At 48.6% G+C, this 20428-nt stretch overlaps 6 protein-coding genes across 6 annotated transcripts; 3 read left to right on the top strand and 3 right to left on the bottom strand.

Annotated features, from left to right (window-relative positions):
* Positions 1-859: 859 nt before the first annotated feature.
* On the top strand, positions 860-1471 carry N7516_000262 (uncharacterized protein; the record flags this gene model as incomplete). Its single annotated transcript, XM_057212984.1, has 1 exon — positions 860-1471. One exon carries the CDS (start codon positions 860-862, stop codon positions 1469-1471), a length of 612 nt encoding a protein of 203 aa, XP_057074867.1.
* Positions 1472-2088: 617 nt separating this feature from the next.
* Positions 2089-5011, bottom strand: N7516_000261 (Ataxin-10 homo-association domain-containing protein; the record flags this gene model as incomplete). Its single annotated transcript, XM_057212983.1, has 2 exons — positions 2089-4777; positions 4839-5011. 2 exons carry the CDS (start codon positions 5009-5011, stop codon positions 2089-2091), a joined length of 2862 nt encoding a protein of 953 aa, XP_057074866.1.
* A 412-nt stretch (positions 5012-5423) lies between these two features.
* N7516_000260 (DHHC family palmitoyltransferase) lies at positions 5424-6758 on the bottom strand (the record flags this gene model as incomplete). Its single annotated transcript, XM_057212982.1, has 3 exons — positions 5424-6410; positions 6463-6616; positions 6670-6758. 3 exons carry the CDS (start codon positions 6756-6758, stop codon positions 5424-5426), a joined length of 1230 nt encoding a protein of 409 aa, XP_057074865.1.
* A 414-nt stretch (positions 6759-7172) lies between these two features.
* On the top strand, positions 7173-8897 carry N7516_000259 (putative transcription factor Rap1; the record flags this gene model as incomplete). Its single annotated transcript, XM_057212981.1, has 4 exons — positions 7173-7301; positions 7357-7442; positions 7499-7739; positions 7812-8897. 4 exons carry the CDS (start codon positions 7173-7175, stop codon positions 8895-8897), a joined length of 1542 nt encoding a protein of 513 aa, XP_057074864.1.
* Positions 8898-9240: 343 nt separating this feature from the next.
* On the bottom strand, positions 9241-10315 carry N7516_000258 (chromo domain-containing protein; the record flags this gene model as incomplete). The annotated part of the gene is made up of 7 exons (XM_057212980.1): positions 9241-9259; positions 9315-9340; positions 9406-9799; positions 9863-9942; positions 9994-10036; positions 10090-10234; positions 10309-10315. 7 exons carry the CDS (start codon positions 10313-10315, stop codon positions 9241-9243), a joined length of 714 nt encoding a protein of 237 aa, XP_057074863.1.
* Positions 10316-10671: 356 nt separating this feature from the next.
* Positions 10672-12905, top strand: N7516_000257 (chaperonin-containing T-complex subunit CCT5; the record flags this gene model as incomplete). Its single annotated transcript, XM_057212979.1, has 10 exons — positions 10672-10681; positions 10756-10773; positions 10834-10882; positions 10984-11077; positions 11130-11213; positions 11289-11578; positions 11632-12280; positions 12340-12658; positions 12721-12809; positions 12861-12905. The coding sequence occupies 10 exons, from the start codon at positions 10672-10674 to the stop codon at positions 12903-12905; spliced, it is 1647 nt and encodes a 548-aa protein (XP_057074862.1).
* Positions 12906-20428: the final 7523 nt, after the last annotated feature.

The raw sequence follows: 20428 nt of genomic DNA, 5'->3' as shown, positions 1-20428 counted from the left end.
ACTTGATCTTTTCTCTGTATGTTGTAGAGGCCAGGACGATCTGCAGGCAGAAAATCAGATGTTCAGACACTAGCCAGTGTAGATCCACCTTCTTTTGGAAACACCTAGGTCGCTATACGTACCGGGCTTTCCTATCTTAGCTGCCGCCGCTTTTATGAGGGCGCTCAGAGTCAGGCTCTCTGAGTAAATTGCAGTCCGGGCTCAGACTCAGTGAGCCAGTGAGCCAGAACTTCTTCTTCCTTCGGAGCAACAAATCAGTTTATCTTCACGTGTTATCCCTGATGAGACGATGGATATAACAGTTATGGACTGTTTTGATGTGGACTTTGCGGTAGATGCCATCGGAGCGTCTGCCCGGGGTATTAGTTCTATCCTAGCACGTCTCCGCAAGAGTTTACGAATGTGCCACCAGATGTGGCAAAGCTGAAGCTCTCGAAAGGATGCCGAGTAATGTACAACCGAGATACCCGCAGTATGATCACTATACCGGGCCAGCCCCACGTATAGGCGACTAAGTAGTATGCCATCCGACACATAACTCTCTCATTGGTTTATATTGCCAGGCAATAATTTAGATCCACTCTCACTTCACAGGTATCATGTTGAATTGAATCTGGATTGAATCTGAAGTGAATCTGAATTGAATCTGAAGTGAATCTGAATTGAATCTGAAGTGAATCTGAAGTGAATCTGAAGTGAATCTGAAGTGAATCTGAAGTGAATCTGAAGTGAATCTGAAGTGAATCTGAACTGAATCTATAAAGTGCATAGTATAGAAATAGTAAATGCTTCCAGAAGGTAGTAATGAACTACCTAGGTAGGCAGTGAAGTAATAACCAATGAGAGAGTTATGTGTCGGATGGCATACTTAGTCGCCCGTACCCACGATGCCGTTACGGGTGAGTTCCATTCCCAATTCACCCTAGCGGCAAATCTTGTGGACATGAAAAACACGTTCTGGTCCCTTATAACAGCAAGAGTAGAAGGAACCATTTGCTCCAAAGAACCGGATGGATCATGGGTCCCCGAGAACCTTCCCCCAGGTCGAAGCGAAAAGTGGCCCTCACTTGTTCTAGAAGTTGGGGTCTCTGAGTCGAAGAAGAAGCTCCGAGCAGACGCCGACTGGTGGCTTGCGAACTCCGACGGACAAGTTCATGTTGTGATAATCATATCGATCAATCGGACTGTGGCTAGGGTCACATTTGAAACCATTGTGCTTGAGCAGCCACCAACATATATGCCCAACGGTCAGCGTCGGTACCGGACAGAGATCCGCCAGTCAATTGTGGTCTCCCGCGCACAGGGTGGCCCAGGCCAACCGATTACTACGGTGCCCAATACCTCACCACTCATAATTACCTTGGAAGAGGTGCTCTGCCGCCCCCCAAATGCCCCGGAGACCGACCCACTGATTCCTATTTCCTCCCTAGAGAGGATTGCAAGTGCTGCATGGCGTTGGCAAGGCCTCTGAGTGTCTCCTGTGTTTTTCGTTGTCTGTCATTCTTCCGGGGAGCATTGCGAGTGCCCTATGGAGTTCTAAGGTTGGGAAAGCTTTCCAAGTTACTTCGCTTATTTTTCCTTTTCCTTTTTGCTCTTTTGCATATGTTAGTATGCACTCACTGTATATCGTTAACTCATGGCTCATCGGGATGAATGGTCACAGTGATGATGCCAGGCCTTTTTTGATGGGACGATGGGGGCCATCTAAAAGTGGAGGGTTGCACGTGATGGGACTTGCGTGTTGCATTTTATTGATGTAGCTTACTCAGGCCACTCACCCCTGGGCTCAGCTCAGGCTCAGTGAGCGGATCAGAGCGCTCAGGGTCGTGCTCAGATCTACCCAGTGAGCAAAAAGCGGCAAGGTCTGAGCACTAAAACGAAAAGGGAAGGCCAAGAAGTGGCAGAAGAAATCCGGTATGTAGGTAAGCGTGGATAGTTCTAACCACCATGCCCAGGTAGATATCTCTATAAACCATGGATCCTACAGGAGAAAAGAATTGTAATCGTTCAAAAATATCATTCAGAAAATTTCAGTCTACTCTATGTACAGTATTCGGTACAGAATTCATCACACATAACATCAATGTTTCATAAAACTTCCTCAGCCCGAGCCTTGGACCGGATGGCCAACTTACCTGCCTGATTGATCATCGCTTCGTAACCACTCCGCTCCAGCACGCCGCCGTCCTTGTTGACAACCTCACGAGCCTCGAGTTCTTCAACAAGGCGCTGGTTCTCACGGTTACCCTCCAGCAAGAACTTCAGGCACATCACAGCATGCTCCTTGATGTACGGGTTGTGGGCGTCGAAAGCGGTGCAGCAAAGAATCGCCTCAACACCGCCATAACGGCGGATCTGCTCCTGGACATCAGGACACTTCCAGACAAGTGAGGAGAGCACAAGCACGACCAGCTTCTTGAGGTTGCGCCATTCGAACTCGGAGGGATCCTCTGTGATCGGAGGGGACCCGGGTCGAGAGTCGACGCTGCCGGCGCCAGTGTCGACGGGGTCTGGGTCGCTGGGATCATAAGGACGTTCGACGGCAACGGGGGCCGGGGGACTGGCGCTGGAGGCTTCGTTTGTGGTGTCGTTTCGGGGAGGAGGGGGAGGGGGCACGGAGCCAAAGGACAATTGGCTCAGCTGGCCCTTGGGGATGCTTGCTTCCAACTCCTTGATCAGTGTCACCAGGTCGTAGACGATCTCCCATTTAACCAGCAGGTTCTTCCAGTCATTGTTCTCGGTCAGCACGGCGAAGAACTCCAAGAACTGGTAGACACCTTCGTATACCCGTTCCATGTCCCATAGATTGAGCGGGAAGTCTTCCGAAAGAGCCCGGTCGGCGCGGATCTGACCTTGGAGGTAGATCAGAGCACAAGTCTCGGGGATGATGTTGCCACGGAAGATGGTGAAGATGTATCGGACAGTGAGAATATCAACTCGGTTCAGTGAACTTGGGTTGCGGGGAATGTTGGGTTGAGCGGAGCCCGTTACGGAAGCAGGGGAGTACTTGGCTCGGAAGATGTGGGTGAGGATCTTGATCACAACAGCCTGTGCCGGAGAGATGATGTCCTTGGGCTGACCGAAGTCTGAGTAGGCATGAGACATAAGGCCGTTCTTGAGCACGGCCTCCATGATCTGGACCATCATCTTGAAGTAAAGCTCATCATCGGGGAGATCCCATGCCGCAATGAAAATCAGTAGTTCGCGCAGTAGGTTACGTCCTGTCTCCTGCGTGAGCAGGATGTGACAGCGGAGCGCTTGCATATTCCTAGATCCATTCCGTTCGCCACCCTTGAGACCAAAGCTGTCCACAATACCGGCCTGGACAATCATAGGCAACGCTTCGATTTCTGCCGGTCCAAGAACCAGAGGGATATCTGTGAGAAGACCCCGCTGTTGGTCACCAGGACGGCCGCGGTATTCATCGTCTTCCTCTTCTTCGTCGTCGGCTTCTCCATCGACGCCATCGTCATCCACGTCATCTTCGCCATCTCCGTCAACACTTCCATCAGCCATGTGGTCTAGGCTGTGTGAATCGTCATCTCCCACCGTGTGTGCATCGCCGTGGTCATAATCGTGCTCTTCGTCGCCATCGATGTGTGATGGCTCCTGGAGCCGAGCCATGAGTTCGTCCTTGGCCTCTTGGAGAGTCTCGGCGGCAGACTGAGCTGACCGGGGCATACTGGTATCTTCGTCTGTAACAGGTCCATCCACGGCACCGAAATCGTTGATCTCTGGGAGATCGGCCCAGCAAAGACGAGGGAAACCAGCCGTGAGACTGCGGTCAATAGTCAGGATGGTCTTCTTCTTGGTGATTTCGTGTTCCTCTTCTTCCTCGTCATGTTCTCTGTGATCGTCATGCTCTTGTTCTTCGTGGTCTTCAGGCTCCTCGTGCTCTTCTTCGGGAAGCCCAGCCGGGAGCTCACGAGCCCGGTCCTGGAGATCAGACCAACCGTCAACCTTGGCCCCAAGTATCGCAGTCAAAGCAGCCCTGATATCTTTCACCTGATCTGGGTCTCTACCCATTTCCTGGATAGCGCTGAGGTCTCGGCCCAAAATCCTCTCCATGTGATCCTTAATGTTGGCCAGAAGTAGCATAGCAGCCTCTTCCTTGATAGTTGCCGGCTCCCGCGGAAACTTGGCGATAGTCTCCAATAGCAAGTCCTCCGCAGTTTGGTCGTAAAGCGCACGAATCGGCGGGTTGATGACGCGCTCTCCAACTTGCACAATGGGTGCCACTCCTTCTCGCGAGCTGGCATCGTCCAAAGGCTCCTTTGGTTTTATGATGTTCGTATCAGCGGTCGAGTGGTAACCAAACAAATCCAACCAAAGCACCATCTTGCGATGCTCGTTGTGCATAATGAAGTTATGAAGGTACTGGAGGCACGTAATTAGAAGGCGCTTGTAGAGGTTGACGACTTTCTGCCATCGTTCTTCGTTCCGCGCATTTTGCTCGCCATCAAAGCCTCGAGCGGTGACCCGCACACAGGTGTCAATGAGGGCTAAAATTCTTTGGTCAAATCCTGTTTCCGCCGCAAGGTTCTGTGCTTTCTTGGTTGTGGCGAGGAGGTTGCGCGCAATTGTACACAGATCATTCAAGCGCTCAATATCTTTGACCAGCGAGAAATAATTGTATGCGATCAGATTGGCAGATGAATGTTCATAGCTTGCTGCGGGGCTTTTCCACGCGAAAGATTGGGACTCGAGGACGGGGATTGCTTTGGTGAGGACGTTCGTGAGGCCTTGCCAGATATCCGGCGACATGCCGAGATTGTGACTGGTAAGGCGCAATATATTAGTATACAAGTCACGCGAAGGTTCAATTATAATTATCTTACCGAACATCGCTCTCCTGGTGTGTCTTGTACAGGATCTGCTTCCCAGCGGCAAGCATGTGCTCCAAGCGCTTGTCATCGATCATGCCCCGAACTTCGTAGTGGCTCAGGGTCCCTGCAAGGATTACCTTGAGCATGAGCTCAGCTGGTGTGCATAGTGGCTTTGGATCTGCCATCTTGCAAAGAAGATCCCTAGAAAGCGTATTTCTTATGGTAAACAGCGGGGAAAGTCAAGAGTGGGATGGGAGAGTCAAAGATTCGGAGGTGTGGAGAGACGAATTTTCCGCCCGCATGGTGTTATCGTTATCGCTCAGGGCTATTCCGCCTCAAAGAGAAAGTTGACTTACAACATACAAACACATGTCAAAACATGTCTCTTATCCTACTTGCTACTATTTATCACCCCAGACGTTCATATCGCGAAATAAAGTATTACCCAATTTTGAAGCAATAGTTATATCATTCACATTGATGATCAAGGCCTCATAATCCTTATGAGGGGCTTTATAGCCCTTGTAGCTAGCCATATTTTAGACATTCCTTTGAAGCAAACTTCCAAACTCAACATGGATGTTATTTATAAAGAGCTTAAAAACTGGATATCTCCTTAGGTCGACGAACAGATAATCCCATCACGTCCCGAAGATTATACCAGAAGCCCATATCGTAGATGTTGTCAACATCTCTCATAGTGTGGAGTCGCTTCCATCGAGGGTCGGGAGGCATGTCTGATTCCGGGCGATGAGCAATGCAATTGGAGTCGTTGGCCAGTAAACATCCTTCAGTTGGAGGACCCTCATCAGTAACAAGGATTTGATCCGTATGCACAGGCCACAGTTGATCATATAGATCCATGGGAAGAGGGCGGTCGAAGATGAGACTTCTTTTTGTCTTGAATACAAAGCCGTCTTCCACATCCTCTTTCCAATCGGACCACTTAGCGCTCTCATTGGTTGTCACCCCAGCCCAGATGAGATATGTATGGTACGCCAGGAAAGATATTGCGAGCGGGGCAGTCATAAGCATCAGTAGGAATACTGCCCCAATCCTGGGATAAGCAGAGACCATAATACCCCATGTATTGATCCAGACTGTCCAGCCTTGCATAGCCTCCTGTGTCTCCGGCGGAACCACTTGCCTCAACATCTCAGAGAGTATGGAATGGCCAAGGTAGCAGCCGTAGATCAACATGGCAGAAAGGGAGACCAAGAGCGAGACGAAGTACACGCAGTTGTTGGCCCCGACACAGTTCATCAGCCAGACGCAATGGTGGTCGTGTCGAGAAATGCAGGCCTGACAGAAGTTGCAATGCTTGCTGCGCGCTGGCTTGAGGAACTTGCAAGTGTGACATTCATGTCCCGGATGAAAAAGGACTCGGTCGTACGGGTAACGTCTCATCTCTTCCTCATGATTCTCAGCTGTGATAAATGACTTGGTCACAACACACTTATAGAGCAGGAAATATGGCAAGGTGATAGCTACAGGTACCCAGAGGCGATGAATGCTCGAAAGCTGAGGCCATGCGGCCGGGACAAAGATGCCTTCTCCAATGACCAGCAGCGAGGTAAAGAAGATCTAGTATGTATGGTCAGTATCTAGATAAGTAATAATAAATTTTTAGACTTACCAGAACAAGCGGGTGGTTCTCCTTCAGTACATAGCTGCCAGATCGATTCCAGCCTCGTACTACCCTCCCGCCGAATAAACGATCATCGACAGCGGCAATTCCATTCGGAAAGTACACCCACAGTACCCGATGTAGCCAAGCGACCGGAGTTTTCCTTGAGAAGTCAGCGCAGAGCTACAAAGTCTTGTAAGTTGGCAAATTGCTTACCGGAAAGCTGGCAGCCTGCCAAATAGCGCAATAAAGGTGAACGCCGAGATCGCTAGAATCACTAGACCAACGGTTCTGAGGGCCCCCATTTCTGAAGCTTAAGTTCTTTCGGTAAGTCCAAAGGATATACTGTTATCTCTGCATCCCCCAGCAATATTATTCACGGTTCCCGCATTCCTTGAGTCGTGATCAGTCAACACGTTTTCGTCGCAAATCGTGAGTTTGTTATACGACACGTGACCGCGTTTTTCATCCTCGGCGTCAACCAATTATTTCATCTATGACCCCTGTCGATTGAGACTACCGGAATCTCATATGATCGAGTTCAAGAATTGACAATTGAGTCACCGATACAACACCTGTCTTGCACCATAGCCCGCTGTTGAATGGGAAAAAGCCCCCTTGCGACACGTCAACACGTGATACCGCGTCAAACAAAGCCGGCTTACTTCAGGGTGAAAGCCTAAAGAAAAGTGTTTGAACTTGGGATTTGAAGAGTTGAAATGGCGACTTCTACAAATGACTCGTCCTCGTCACGGGCTCAGACTACGGCGATGAATCTATTCCAAGGTGCACGATTCTGGCTATCTCTAACTGTTCCACAAAGGCAGAGGTTCAAAGAATTAATCAAGGTATTTCGGGAATGTTCATCTTGTTTCAGAATTACAGAGGTTAATGAATATATAGCAATATGGTGGCACCGTTGTGCTGATGGAGAAGGACGCGGATGTGAAGCTAGTGGACCACACGAGGAAAGACCTGCCTAGTGACACGTACGGAATACTGAACTCTTCAATGACTCAAGATCAGTGTACTAATTTAATAATAGTTTCTCATATCAATATGTCGAGCGTTCTATCAATAAAGGACGACTCGAAGATCTAGAAGCCCATCGGGCTGGGCCATCTGCACCTCGTCCAATGGGTGCATCCAATATTCCCACAAAAAGCACAAGAGCGTTCTTTACCTTGAAGGAGGATCAAATCTTGTTTGACTGGGTCGAACACTTTGGACAGGAGGCCGGGGCGCCTGTCCAAGGCAATATAATTTATCAGAATTTAAGCGAACTGGTATGCTGTCCGGTTTCTGTCAAGTCCACAGAACACACACATAGCAATCCGATACTAACTAGCAAAACACAGTTTCCCAGTCACCCATGGCAGTCCTGGCGTAGTAGATACACGAAGCATCTGCGTGGCAAGGGCCGTCCAGGGGGTGGCACTCCATTATCATATGACGACCTTTTAGAGTCTGCACCATCCCGAGGAGAACGCCCGAAGACCTTACCTGCCCGAACTTCACCAAAGGATTACACGGCGAAATCAAGTTCAAAGGTTCCCCAGATGGAACCACCTGCCCCGGTCCAGGCAAGTACACTAAGCAGCCCAAAACGAAAACGAGATCCGGTCCCTGAACCGCCGAGTCAACGGCGGAGGGATGTTTCACCTATGAAAAGAAGAGCAATCGAAGCTTCTGCAACTCCGGGCCCTTCATCACGCCGTCCCCGTCCTATTATCCGGGGACCCCAACCAGAGTCATCAAGCGTGGCAGCAACGCCACCATTTACCGCACGGCCAGAAAGAGGCTCTCCCAGTGTCTCGTCAGATACAGGACCGCTTCAAGGCCTTGGGATTCCAGATCTCTTTCCAGCACCGAACCCTTCTTTACAAACCCCCCACCGTGTCACTCGGGAGACTTCAAAACGACCAGCAAATGTAACAGAACCGCCAGCGCCGCCGGTCCCACCGCGACCATTGGGAGACAATGCCTTCGCGCAGTCTGGCCGATTCAAGAAACAAGTACCAAATCCGAGACCACCAGTCACCGATATCTTCGAAGATCCAGTGGACCCCATGTTCCTACAACTCCCATTCTTGCCATCAAGCCCAGAATCCGAGGTGGCCGACGATGAAACGTCAGATGTGCCCGACGTCGATACTTGGATTGATCAACGCCTGGCTTTAGGTGCCAAAGAATCCCACGTGTTCGATGCTCTGCGATGTACAAGCATGGTCCCAGAGATGGCAGATAAAGTTCTGAAATATCTCACTTCTGGGGAGGGGATCCCCGATGATATGCCTGGGGTCTGGACAGCCGAGGATGATATCTGTTTACAAGCGGGGGAATATGCACGTGTGCAACGAGCGTTGACGAAACACGGCGCAGAAGCGTACAAAGATAGATGGGAATATTTCAGCATGGCCCGGCAGACAGGACTCATTGAATGATATCCACGGGATGTGGAATTCGAGAAATTGCACCGCTACAATGGACGAGTTGCAATTGTGAAGTCAATGAACATTAGCTAGAAACGAAATACTCCCCGAACACACCGGTATTGACATGACCTGTTGACCTGCCAGAACGCAAAAAGGAAATCGGAAGTCAAAACTAAAATCAATGTAAGGGCAGCAGTGCCATGCTCAAAATGCGTTAGTAGTAGTAGCCAAGGAGCATTTTAACGATGGCCACTCGTTATAGCACATCCGACATTGAAGAAATGGCCTAGAAATATCACGCTTGTGTACCACTTTTCGAGTTGGTGATATGTCGAGTTGTCGGTGAACAGGATCAATTATCCTTAAAGACACTATGAGTGATGTTAGGAACGTATTTCGAGCTTTCATTTGGTGGACATAACTCACAGGTGCGATTCGTAAAATTTGAGCATCTAGTTTGGTGGTCAGTGGTCAGTGGCCTTGTCGCTGTCTTTCGGCACGGTGGAGGAGGACATACTTTCAGAGGACACTTTTCATAGCAGGCCTGTACAGACAGTTTCGCCTTGTGTCCGTTATTGAACTCGAGCCAGGCCATAAGACCCGCATCGCCCTCCCGGACAATTGTGTCCACCTCTTTCACATCCTTATCCCAGTTCTTCCCCTTTGGAAGCCATGAAACGCCATTTTCGTCGGACGAGGGGGAAGCTTGCTTGGACGTTTCTTTCGGCGCTGACTTTCGGCGCTGTCTCTTGGCTTCGGTCGCTGCGGGGGCCGGAGTCTTAGCAGCCTTCGAATCGCCCATAGATTTGCGCTTGCGACCTGGCTTTGCTGCCGCGGGCTTCTCTCCGTCCTTCTTCGGGCGGCCACCGATCTTCTTGTAGTAAGCTGTGACAATGTCGCCGGCTCCATCCCTATGGTATTTGTCAATAAATGCGCGTAGCAGATGTCAAAACTGAGCCGGTGCGTAGACGTACAAGAGACCCTCCTCCTCTTCCCATGTGTGGTCTTCGAGCTTGTCGTAGCCTTTCCATTTCACCAAGAGTTTGAGCGTTCCCTATGATTGATTAGCTTCTCGGCGCAATCAGGCAGAGTGTTGTGAACATACATCATCAAGCCAATCGTGTTGAATAATATCCTCGACAACGTAACTGCATTCAGTTAGAAACATGTATCCATCAGTCGGCCGGGATGCGCAACTCACAGTCCCTCTTCCTCGTCGTCCTCCTCTTCGTCTCCATCGTCTCCTTCGTCTTCCGGGGACTCCTGGTCGTCTTTGCCATTTGACTCTGGAGCATTTCTGAAAGGAATATCGCCGGTCTCCTCGTCGGACATATCTTCAACGGGAGCTGGGTAGTAAACGGGTCAGCCGAGATGCTCACCATTGCGCGCGCGACATGTCAACATCGGGGGAAACACTCACGAGGCATGGTTCGGTTGAAAGGTGAGATGAGGCTAGATAGTTTAGAAAACAGATTGGCGACTGGAGGATTAAAGACTCAATTGCAATTGTAAATTCAGACGAAAGGCTGTCGCATCCAGAGCAATTGGAGTAGTCAAGAAGCAGAAACGCGTTGAAGGCGGACAAGATACGCTATACCGCTTTGGGCAGTCAGAATTTCATTTGTCAAAAGTGCATTTCGGGAAGCTCCCCCTCAAGGCTCAACTTGCAAGTTCACTGCTTTGTCTTTTGTTCACTTGTTCTTGATTATCTCTTGGTCTCCTTGTCGGTGCCCTCTTTTTAAAAACTTTTTATATTTTGCCCAGGTGGCAGCCCACCGTCAACATGGCAATGCGTAAGGCCGCACCCCCATACCCCTCATTCTTGAAATGTGCTTTGGCTAACTATGTGGATTTTGATCTTCAACAGAGCTTGATATGTCCCAGGGTGATTACCCCTCGAATAACTTGGTACAAATCGGATTCGGTAGCTGACATTAAGGGGTAGCTTCGGTCTTGAAGGACGAGCAGGGACGGCCGTTTATTGTCGTTCGCGAGTACGTTCACCGCTATGCCTTATCCCCCGCTTCAAAATACCATTGGGAGTTGGGGCTGGTTGGTTGAGGTTGGGGCTGACGGGTCTTTTTTTATACAACAGTCAGGGAAAGAAGAAGAGACAACATGGCACCGAGGCCGTTAAGTCACACATTGTTGCCGCCAAGACGGTGGCCAGTATTGTCAAGTCTTCTCTGGTATGTCACTCGACAAGCAATGAATGGAAAGACATCTGACTCTTGTTTTTAGGGTCCCCGTGGTCTTGATAAGATTCTGATCTCCGCCGATGGCGATATCACCGTCACCAATGACGGCGCAACTATTCTTGGACAGGTTCGACCCCGAAGTCCTTTTCCCCCGGAGAGATCCAATTCAAGTTCGAGAGACTGATACGGTGGCTATGGTTAGATGGAGATCACAAACAATGTCGCGAAGCTGCTGGTCGAACTTTCGCAGTCTCAGGATGAGGAGATCGGCGATGGCACGACCGGTGTCGTTGTGCTGGCAGCGGCCATGCTTGAACAAGCCTCGGACCTCATTGACAAAGGCATCCACCCTATCCGGATAGCCGACGGATACGATCAGGCCTGTGAAATCGCCGTTGCCGAGCTCGACAGAATCAGTGACGAAATTACATTCAGCCAAGATGATATCACCAACCTCCTCAAAGTGGCCAAGACCAGTCTGGGCAGCAAGATGTACGGATTTCTAGCTGTATATTAGTTCTGGTTGATGCTAACAGTTTTCATAGTGTCTCCAAGTCCCACGACCAATTCGCCAAGATCGCTGTGGATGCCGTGCTCTCGGTTGCCGACTTTGAACGCAAGGACGTCGACTTCGAGCTGATCAAGGTCGACGGCAAGGTCGGCGGTTCTATCGAGGACTCCCTGCTTGTCCGCGGTGTTATTGTGGACAAGGACTTCTCTCACCCCCAGATGCCCGATGAAGTTCGGGATGCTAAATTGGCCATCTTGACCTGTCCCTTTGAGCCTCCCAAGCCTAAGACCAAGCACAAGCTTGATATCACATCCGTTGAGGAATTCAAAAAGCTGCAGGACTACGAGAAGGAGAAGTTCACAGAGATGATCCAGCAGCTGAAGGAATCAGGTGCCAACCTGGTCATTTGCCAGTGGGGCTTCGATGATGAGGCCAACCACCTTTTGCTCCAGAATAACTTGCCTGCTGTTCGTTGGGTTGGTGGGCCTGAGATTGAGTTGATCGCCATTGCCACGAACGGCCGTATTGTGCCCCGCTTCGAGGATCTGACCTCTGACAAGCTCGGCACCGCTGGTGTTGTCCGCGAGATGAGCTTCGGAACTACGAGAGAGAAAATGCTGGTCATCGAGGAGTGTGCCAACACCCGCGCAGTGACTATCTTCGTTCGTGGAAGTAACAAGATGGTGAGTCAATCTTCGCACCATACGTAAGGAAATGTGCTGGTAACTAACTTCAGCTACAGATCATTGATGAGGCCAAGCGTTCACTACACGATGCTCTGTGTGTTGTCCGCAATTTGGTGCGCGATAACCGCGTGGTCTACGGTGGTGGTGCTGCTGAGATTGCTTGTTCCCTCGCCGTCGAGGACGCCGCTGTGAAGAGCCCCGGCATTGAGCAATATGCCATGCGCGCCTTCGCCGAAGCGCTGGATGCCGTGCCCTTGGCGCTTTCCGAGAACTCTGGTTTGAGTCCCATCGAGACCCTTGCCTCTATCAAGTCGCGTCAGGTCAAGGAGAAGAACACCCGTCTCGGTGTTGACTGCATGATGACTGGCACTAACGGTATGCCCCGAGAAAATCATTCTATACTTTGTTCTGTTCATCAGCTAACTCGTGCTCTGTAGATATGCGTGAGCACTTCGCTATTGACCCCCTGATTGGCAAGCGCCAGCAACTTCTGCTCGCTACGCAGCTGTGCCGTATGGTTCTTAAGGTACTACTCACATTCCCTTTTCTATCACGCTTGATGCTAACCCTCAAATAGATCAACAACGTCATTATCTCCGGTGATGATGAGTCTGAGTTCTAGATCACTAGATCCTAGTCCTATTCTACGATGGTAAAAGAAAAAAAAACTGATGAATCTGGTTTGCTATGTAAAAACATGGTCCCTTACATAGAACCCTTTTAGTTTCAATAAAAACGAAAGGATTGATAATGTCTCTATCTGGTCACTCCTTCTGGTCTCGCTCTTAGTAGATAAACAATAGCTCAGGAGGGCATCTCATTCTCAGTAACCAACCTGAGTGCTATGCACATCCACAAGAGAACCTAACCAAAAGCCTTTCAGTACGACATATTCGTCTCACCAATGAATCCCAAACACCCATAGTTCCCGATTCGGTCTTGTTCCTTCTTACCCAGGACCACACGGTATGAACCGGAAGTCTTCGCCGAAGCCATGGCAAGTAAATACCAGTAAGTATGGCATGTAAAAACTACTATAGGCCTAAAGCCAACGTTCCCACACCAGCACAAGTTCGTTTTCGTGGGAGATCCGTGCTTCCATTCGGGATGGTAAGGGATTGTCTGTGTTCACGAGGGTCACCCGATATGCCGAGGAACAACAACGTACCCAAAAGAAGACAGATGTACTCCCACCTCAACGTCGACTGACAAATTTGGCTTTTCCGGGCCTGGCTTCCGTTTAACCTCGGTGCGAATTTGTGGAGGGTGTCTATATTTTCTGTCATGTTCTTTCCCAATAAGGTCTTCTAGACTAATGGACGAACGTATCTGGTAGCTGGTGACCTGTCCCATAATGGGGATATACATCGCCTTGTTACCCAAATACGAGAATGGAATCTTAATGTTGGAGAAGAAGATTACGCAACCAATGTATACTTTTTCTTAGGGGACACCTGAAGGCTTGCGTGGGACTTTAGATCACGATGTTCTATCAAACGGACGATGCGTTGGCATTCTGTATATTTATATTCTCCCAGTGACATTCCTGGGGGTTTGCTGGTAGTGTCAGATGTAACTCCGATTTGTTTTCTTGCAGAAATACTTTGTAGAGCGAAGATCTAATCACCTCTGCATGCACAATATAGAGAACCCCCACTCTACGAAATAATATGTACAACAACCAGATGCGGACACCAACACAAAAGAGTAGTGATACACGCTATTCATACAAGCTATAACATTTATTACAGGTTATACGAAATTCAGAACAAGCTCACTGTCGCGAATGTGCTGTGTTCTACTGTATCGTCGTGACCCTAGGAAAGAAACTACTTCGAGCCACAAAGTGTCAGCCTATGGGACGGACTGGAATTGTGAATTGAACATAAAGTAGGTAATGATAATAATTCTCAGAGCTTTCTTCAGCGGGACGCCCGAATCAGAATTTGAAGGTGACGGCCGCGTACTCAGTCTCAGTTTCGGCGGGATGGATATATTCATAGCTGTACGAAAACGTACCCTGGCCGTCATAGAAAGGGCGTCATTATTTTTAGGCTCTTTTAGTGTGTATAGAGGAATATAGTTTTCCTTTCTTTTTCCCGTCTCCTTCTTGAACCGGCATGATAGAGCTTTCAGCTTCGTGCAGGGCTTCAGGCGTTGATGCTAGTCACAGTGCATGGAAGTACGACCCCAGTTCCCCGCGACTCGTGGACCACAGGATTGAGAATTCTGCTATTCAATACAGCTCAATTGAGGGTGAGACAGGTCTAGACCAGTTCTATTTTCTCTTTTTCTTAACTGTTAATGTCTGGGGCAAATGGGACATTGGAGGCTGATTGCATGCTTAACCAGAGGTGTTGATCCATGAGATGGATGTCCACTTATATGTGTGGTATTGCATTGCTAAGCAGTCCAAGCGGTGGATCACTTCGGTCTAGACAATAAAAGAGTCAATGTATATTGAAAGATCGCATAGCCAGACCCCATCTGTATACCATACAATGAAGGTATCACCTATCCGTCGTATTTTGAAACAGCAGCTGTGCAGGGAAGCCATAAATGTCGAAATACCACATTGCCGTACAATTCTAAAGCAAACGAGGCAATAGTAAGTGTCGTGCCAGGATAAAGACCTTATCATGAATCATTGCCATATCAGCACCCCAGCTACATCGAGCATGTCTATACATAGCACACACGATTTCAACACGCATTGCATCCCGCGGCAGATCAATTTAAAGTCCCCCATGGCCTGCAGCAGGTCGTGTTGCAGGGCATATTTATTGGAATATTGGAAAACAGGCGGCAGCCGCCACCACAGGAGACGGACGTCAGCTCCAGCATAACCGTAGGTGAGTACGCCGGGGCACAACGTACCCTACCTGGTAGAGTAGGTACTTGTGTACATGGATTGGTTCGATCTTCCATCTCGGGCCGAATGCAAACCCATCGCTGCGGTGTGACGACCGCTGACAGGTACGAGTGCTAGCCCCGATCTGGCGCCCATTTTCGTGTCTGGGGCGAGATTGGAATTTGTGGGACATGTGGGTTTGGATTGGTTGTGCTGGCCATTCTTCTTTTTAATTTTCTTTTTCTTTTATTTTTGTCGTTCGGTAGATTGTCGGTGGAGAGGTCTAGATCAAGGGTATGCTGCTTGCTGCTTGCTGCTGGTCAGCGTGGGTTCTCTGTGTTCCGTGCCCTGTGTTCTCAGTAGGACCGGTCTAAGTTGCATAGTCATGTAGGAGATGCAATGTCTTGTGTTTTATTTATGGTGATAGTCGACATAGCTGCGCTTTGCTTGAAGAAAACCTCTGCCGGAGATATTGTTTTCGCGGCTCAGATGACCTGGCACCGGCAGCCCGTCTCCATGTGGAACAGGATGCGAGAAGGAGCATGGTCCGGTCAGAATCGAGATGGCAGTAGATATGGACATTGCTGACTCTAAGGGGCCTCGGACCATAAGTTATTCATAAATTATTATCGAGTCAGCCTCATCGGTGCTGGAACCAGAATCACCTAGGTCGTTCACATGGGTATCGTGGATTGACGTGGCTTCGTTTCGTTCGTAGTAGCCCAGAGTATTAAGATATCGGACGTCTTTTTAGTCTTCTCGTGACAGCCGTTTTATGTAAATTGGGCATCTTCCTCGGCTACTGGTCAGCAACTGTCACTTCCGATATGTGGTCATTTAGTTGTTCTACCGCTTCTTCGGGGAACCGTTGGTCTCGTCACACGACAACGCAACCTGTTAACCGTCGACACATCACAAACCCAGTGATCGCTATATTCGCTAAATTTGAGGTTCATGACAATTTGACTGCCTTGGGCAACTTTAGTCGCACTGGTTTATAGTTGTTTGCGGCCTACTCTGTACTGAATGTATGGAAAATCGGTATAGGGCATGTATTGTTCAAGAAGTGACAATACTTTTCAAAATTCCGTATTCTGTTCCTGATCTTTCTCTTTTGATTGTATTCTATTTGCGTCATGTCGAAAATAGTAAATGGTTTGCCAGTGAACATGTTTGGATGGCCGAAAGCGGCCTCTTAGTGTCTGGGGTGTCCCCTCAATGTTGCTTCCCCGGATTTTGATCCCCGCGAAAGGTTAGCATTTATTTATTTATTTTTATATTTGAGAGTTTGTAGTGATATTATAAAGTCCAAATGTTTACTTTATAAAATATAACTCTTAAAAGGGCAAGAGCCGGGAGGGTTGTATGTTAAGCACTTGCAAATATATATCGCAGCATCTAGAACCTTTAGCTCACAACCAATCTTCAAGCCTCAACAAAACATGTTTGATTAGATGTACATGATAGTCTTTGCTTTCAGTCCATATCTAAATATTATGCGACCAACAACAGCCACGGCTGACGGGGAAGCAGGTGACAATCCCGGATAAATTAGCCTGCTTGCAGGAGGCTCCCGATCAGAGCCCAACAAACAGACAGGTGATCAGGCGCAACAAACAAAACATAGAAGATGGTCTCCAAGTCTTTGAAGTCAATACCCGGTCAGCATCCACAACTAGAAGTGACAGAGTGCCAGCACAAACAATCAAAGAGATTAATCAATCACCCGTCGCATGGCGCGCTGTCAAAGAAGCCACAGTGATAACCATACAGAAGAGGCTTCAGTATCAAACAGGGATTCAATTCCTGGTGGCCTAGACTACGTGTGGATGAAACCCTCCATCTCAACAAAAATAAGCAATCAAAGACAGCCATCTCAGCCCATCGCCCGCCACAATCCCACGCCGAGAGACTCCGAACTGGCGGTGATGAGAGAGATCTTTGTACACAGCCGCTACTGCCGTCCTGGGCGAAGAATAAAAGCAAAGAGAGCTGTCAGGAGATAGCCGCCCTAAATAGCCACCGGATGCACAAGGCCCGATGCAGTCAGCTTGCAATGTGGGGGTGCCATTGGCTAAGCGGCCTAGGATCAGCACGTATATTATCTAGTTGTTTGCGCAATGATAAAGAGCACAAAAAGAAGATATTGTCTCTTGCCCTTCTATAGGTAGATCGGTCTAGGCTTTTAGTCAGGTGGTTTGGTAAATTGGACTATTTCTAGACACACTTGTCTTTGATTACTTCGTTTCTCCGACCATCGCAACAAGCAAAACTCGGCTTATGATCTTTTTGGGGAAATGAATGGCTTGGGATTCGTATTTGGGATTGGGCCTTGAACAAACATGCTCCGTACAAAAGGAACTAATTGAAAATCATAAATCAGGGGTGTGGAAGTCCACAATATGAAAATAACCCTGGCCGCGACAGGGGCTGTTACTAACTCAAATACCAGAACAACCAGAACAAGCAAAGAAACAGAAAGAGACCGTAATCAATATTCAATATGCATTTCTTTCTTGATTTCCCTCGCAGTATGCTTTCCTAGAAGCAATATGCAATGACGAGTTGGTGGATGAAGCATAAAGCCCAAATACTCCATGCTATATCGAGTAGAGTATGTATAGACCCTTGCACAAGGTTCAACATCAAGGGAAGTGGGTCCATAACGTGAGAAAAATGAGAGCAGACATGCCAGGGTCACCCGAATACATGGGAACTTGATCTGCAGAAAGCACAAGGTGGATATGTTATTGGGCCACAACTCCAAACAAGGGAGCTGTCGAGGACCCGGGACTAGGGGCCGCGGAGACAAGGTAAATGGGCTAGACCTTTTGATGGTATGCATGTATGTGTTTTTCTTCTTTTGCTAGTTTGCGACGGTTGGACTAGCAACAAGAATTACACACATGACCACCTAAGCCCGAGTTATTGTAATAGTTGGATGAGACCGCGATATTGAAGAGCGAGGGATGTTATAAAAAAAAAAAACAAGACACAGACACAGACACAACACAACACAACACGTAAGACTAGAACGATCTTCGTCTAGGATAGGGATACATTGGGTGTCACCTGTTCCAGTAAAACATGATGTTTAGAAGCGGTCTATGTGAAGAGAACGAAATGTACGAAAGAAGCCAGAGACATTCGGAAGAAAATGATCGTCGCGGATATGCAAGTCCTGCTTCCGGCTGCATCGTAGAATCCAGGAACCCACATCCCATCTTCGTCTCAGCTAGTTTCACGGGGCCTACCAGCCTCGCGGATACAGCAAGCTTTCGATCTGGAAGATTCCCCGGATATCCCTTGATGATGGTCACATGCATTATCCACAGGTAAGTCGATCTTTGCAGAGTATGGAACCGGACAAAGGGACACGACCGCACCATTACGTACTTACGTACTTGGAGTGCTTCGTACCTGGTTGAAGGATATATCAATTGCATATTGTTGTGCCTCATTTGATAGTTATGAATGCTTCTAGATTGAGTTCATCGATCAATTGTCCACCTGACTCTGTGAATCTAGAAAAATATGTCGGGTTTCGACTCCCGTAGTCCGCGAGTATCCCTTGCTCGTACCAGTCAACTCTTAAACCTCGAAATTGATTGACTTATCGCTTGGATACCAGGTCTCAAACGATACCTGGTACCTTTTCCTCCTTTAGTTTAATTAATTATGGATTAAATATGTATTAGACACGAAGATTTTCATCTGAGCACAGACATTTATGCCGGGGAAGCGGGCGACAAATAAAGTGGAAACATGGGGGAATGTGATTTGGTACCTGGTCGGTGTGATACGCCTGGAGGTTGCGACATATCCTATCTACTACTCTCATCGCTCAATTTTGCGATCTATATCAACATCACGGGGTCGACATGGTGCGTAATCCATAATCTCCCCTGAGCTCAGGCCGTGGGAATGAGTAGAATTAAATCATTGAAGATACTCATCACCCTCGTACACCGTTATATGCCATATGCTTGGCCGTCGGAGGTAGTGGCAGTCACCGACGTGGCGCCCCGTCACATTGGAGTGATGGCTTTGATCGTTGGTTTGTTGACGCGAAGCGCGTTGATCCAGGAACGGTGACACATTTAAGCTTAGTCTTTCGATTCCAAATTAGAGGGTTTCCAGGTTCCTTTTATCCAATTAATTGCTGCCGAATCCCTGCCAGAGCTCTTTGTTACGTTCAGCCACATTACATAGTACCCCGACTACAACATAGATAGCTAGAAAGAAGCATTGATGACCTTATTGATCGATGCGGCATATGGTGTTGCGTCCCATGCATGAGTCGTGGTATATCATATGGAGTATATGATACGATGGGAGATGAAGGAATATGCTATATGACAGTGATACTCGCCTAAGATGGGGAGGGGATCTGGATACCCCTGAGGCGTGGAGTCCGTGTGGATTGTATTTAGAAAGCCGATATATGTTTTCGTGTCACTAAGTCACATCATTGGGTTAGACAGTTTAGCTGTCATCTCAAGTCGTTTCGCGGATCAATGAGCTAAGGCATTTGGGCAGCGCTATGATGGTTCAATCAGCAAGCAAGAAATAAAACAAACTATGATGAAATAAGAGAATAGGGGGTGAGGCAACCCATTCCGTGTCACATGGACTCAGGTGATTGGCAAGGCACCAACATAGCCCAAATCTGGGATGCAGGAGATTTCTTGAGGGAATCATACGGTAAGAGGCGTCAACATGGGGAAAGTCACAAGCCCCTGAGGTGGCTGTTCCTGGAACCCCACATCATGTGACGTGACCTGCGCGTGACTTTGCCACTTTATGAGCTGTCTCTTCGGTCTATTGCTCATATCAGGCCAGAATAGGGTCACTATACCCGGAAACACGGGTTGTATTGCATGGGATTGTGGGTGCTGATGCCCTAACTCCTTCATTTGCCCTATCGGCACCGTGTACTCCGTAGCGCTGTTACAATCCGAAGCGCGCTCTCGTAGTGACCTGCGCCTACATCAGCTGTCATCTGCCATAGTTTTGGGCTCGGTCTGATTCCACTTTGGCGCCTCGGTCTGCCCGTGACCACATTTTGTGGGAACTATGGTATTATACAGCACATAGAATAATGACCCACCTAGGTACTGGTTTTCCCGTCGCCTGGTGGTAATCCTTTCGGCCGCCTAGTAGGGACCTCGGTACCCCAGAATCCCGGCTTTTGTCACCCATGCCCCATCGAAGTGGGGCGTGACTTCCCATTTCCCCAGTCCCGAGCTATTGGCAGCCGCAAGTCTTAACCCGCTCATTTATACAACATGTCT

The sequence above is a fragment of the Penicillium verrucosum genome (genome assembly GCF_028828655.1).
Source record: "Penicillium verrucosum strain IBT 35672 chromosome Unknown utg000001l_segment0_segment0, whole genome shotgun sequence".
Taxonomy (NCBI): Eukaryota; Fungi; Ascomycota; class Eurotiomycetes; order Eurotiales; family Aspergillaceae; genus Penicillium; species Penicillium verrucosum.
Note: the sequence above shows the minus strand (reverse complement) of the source record. Positions and strands in the feature narration are given on the sequence as shown.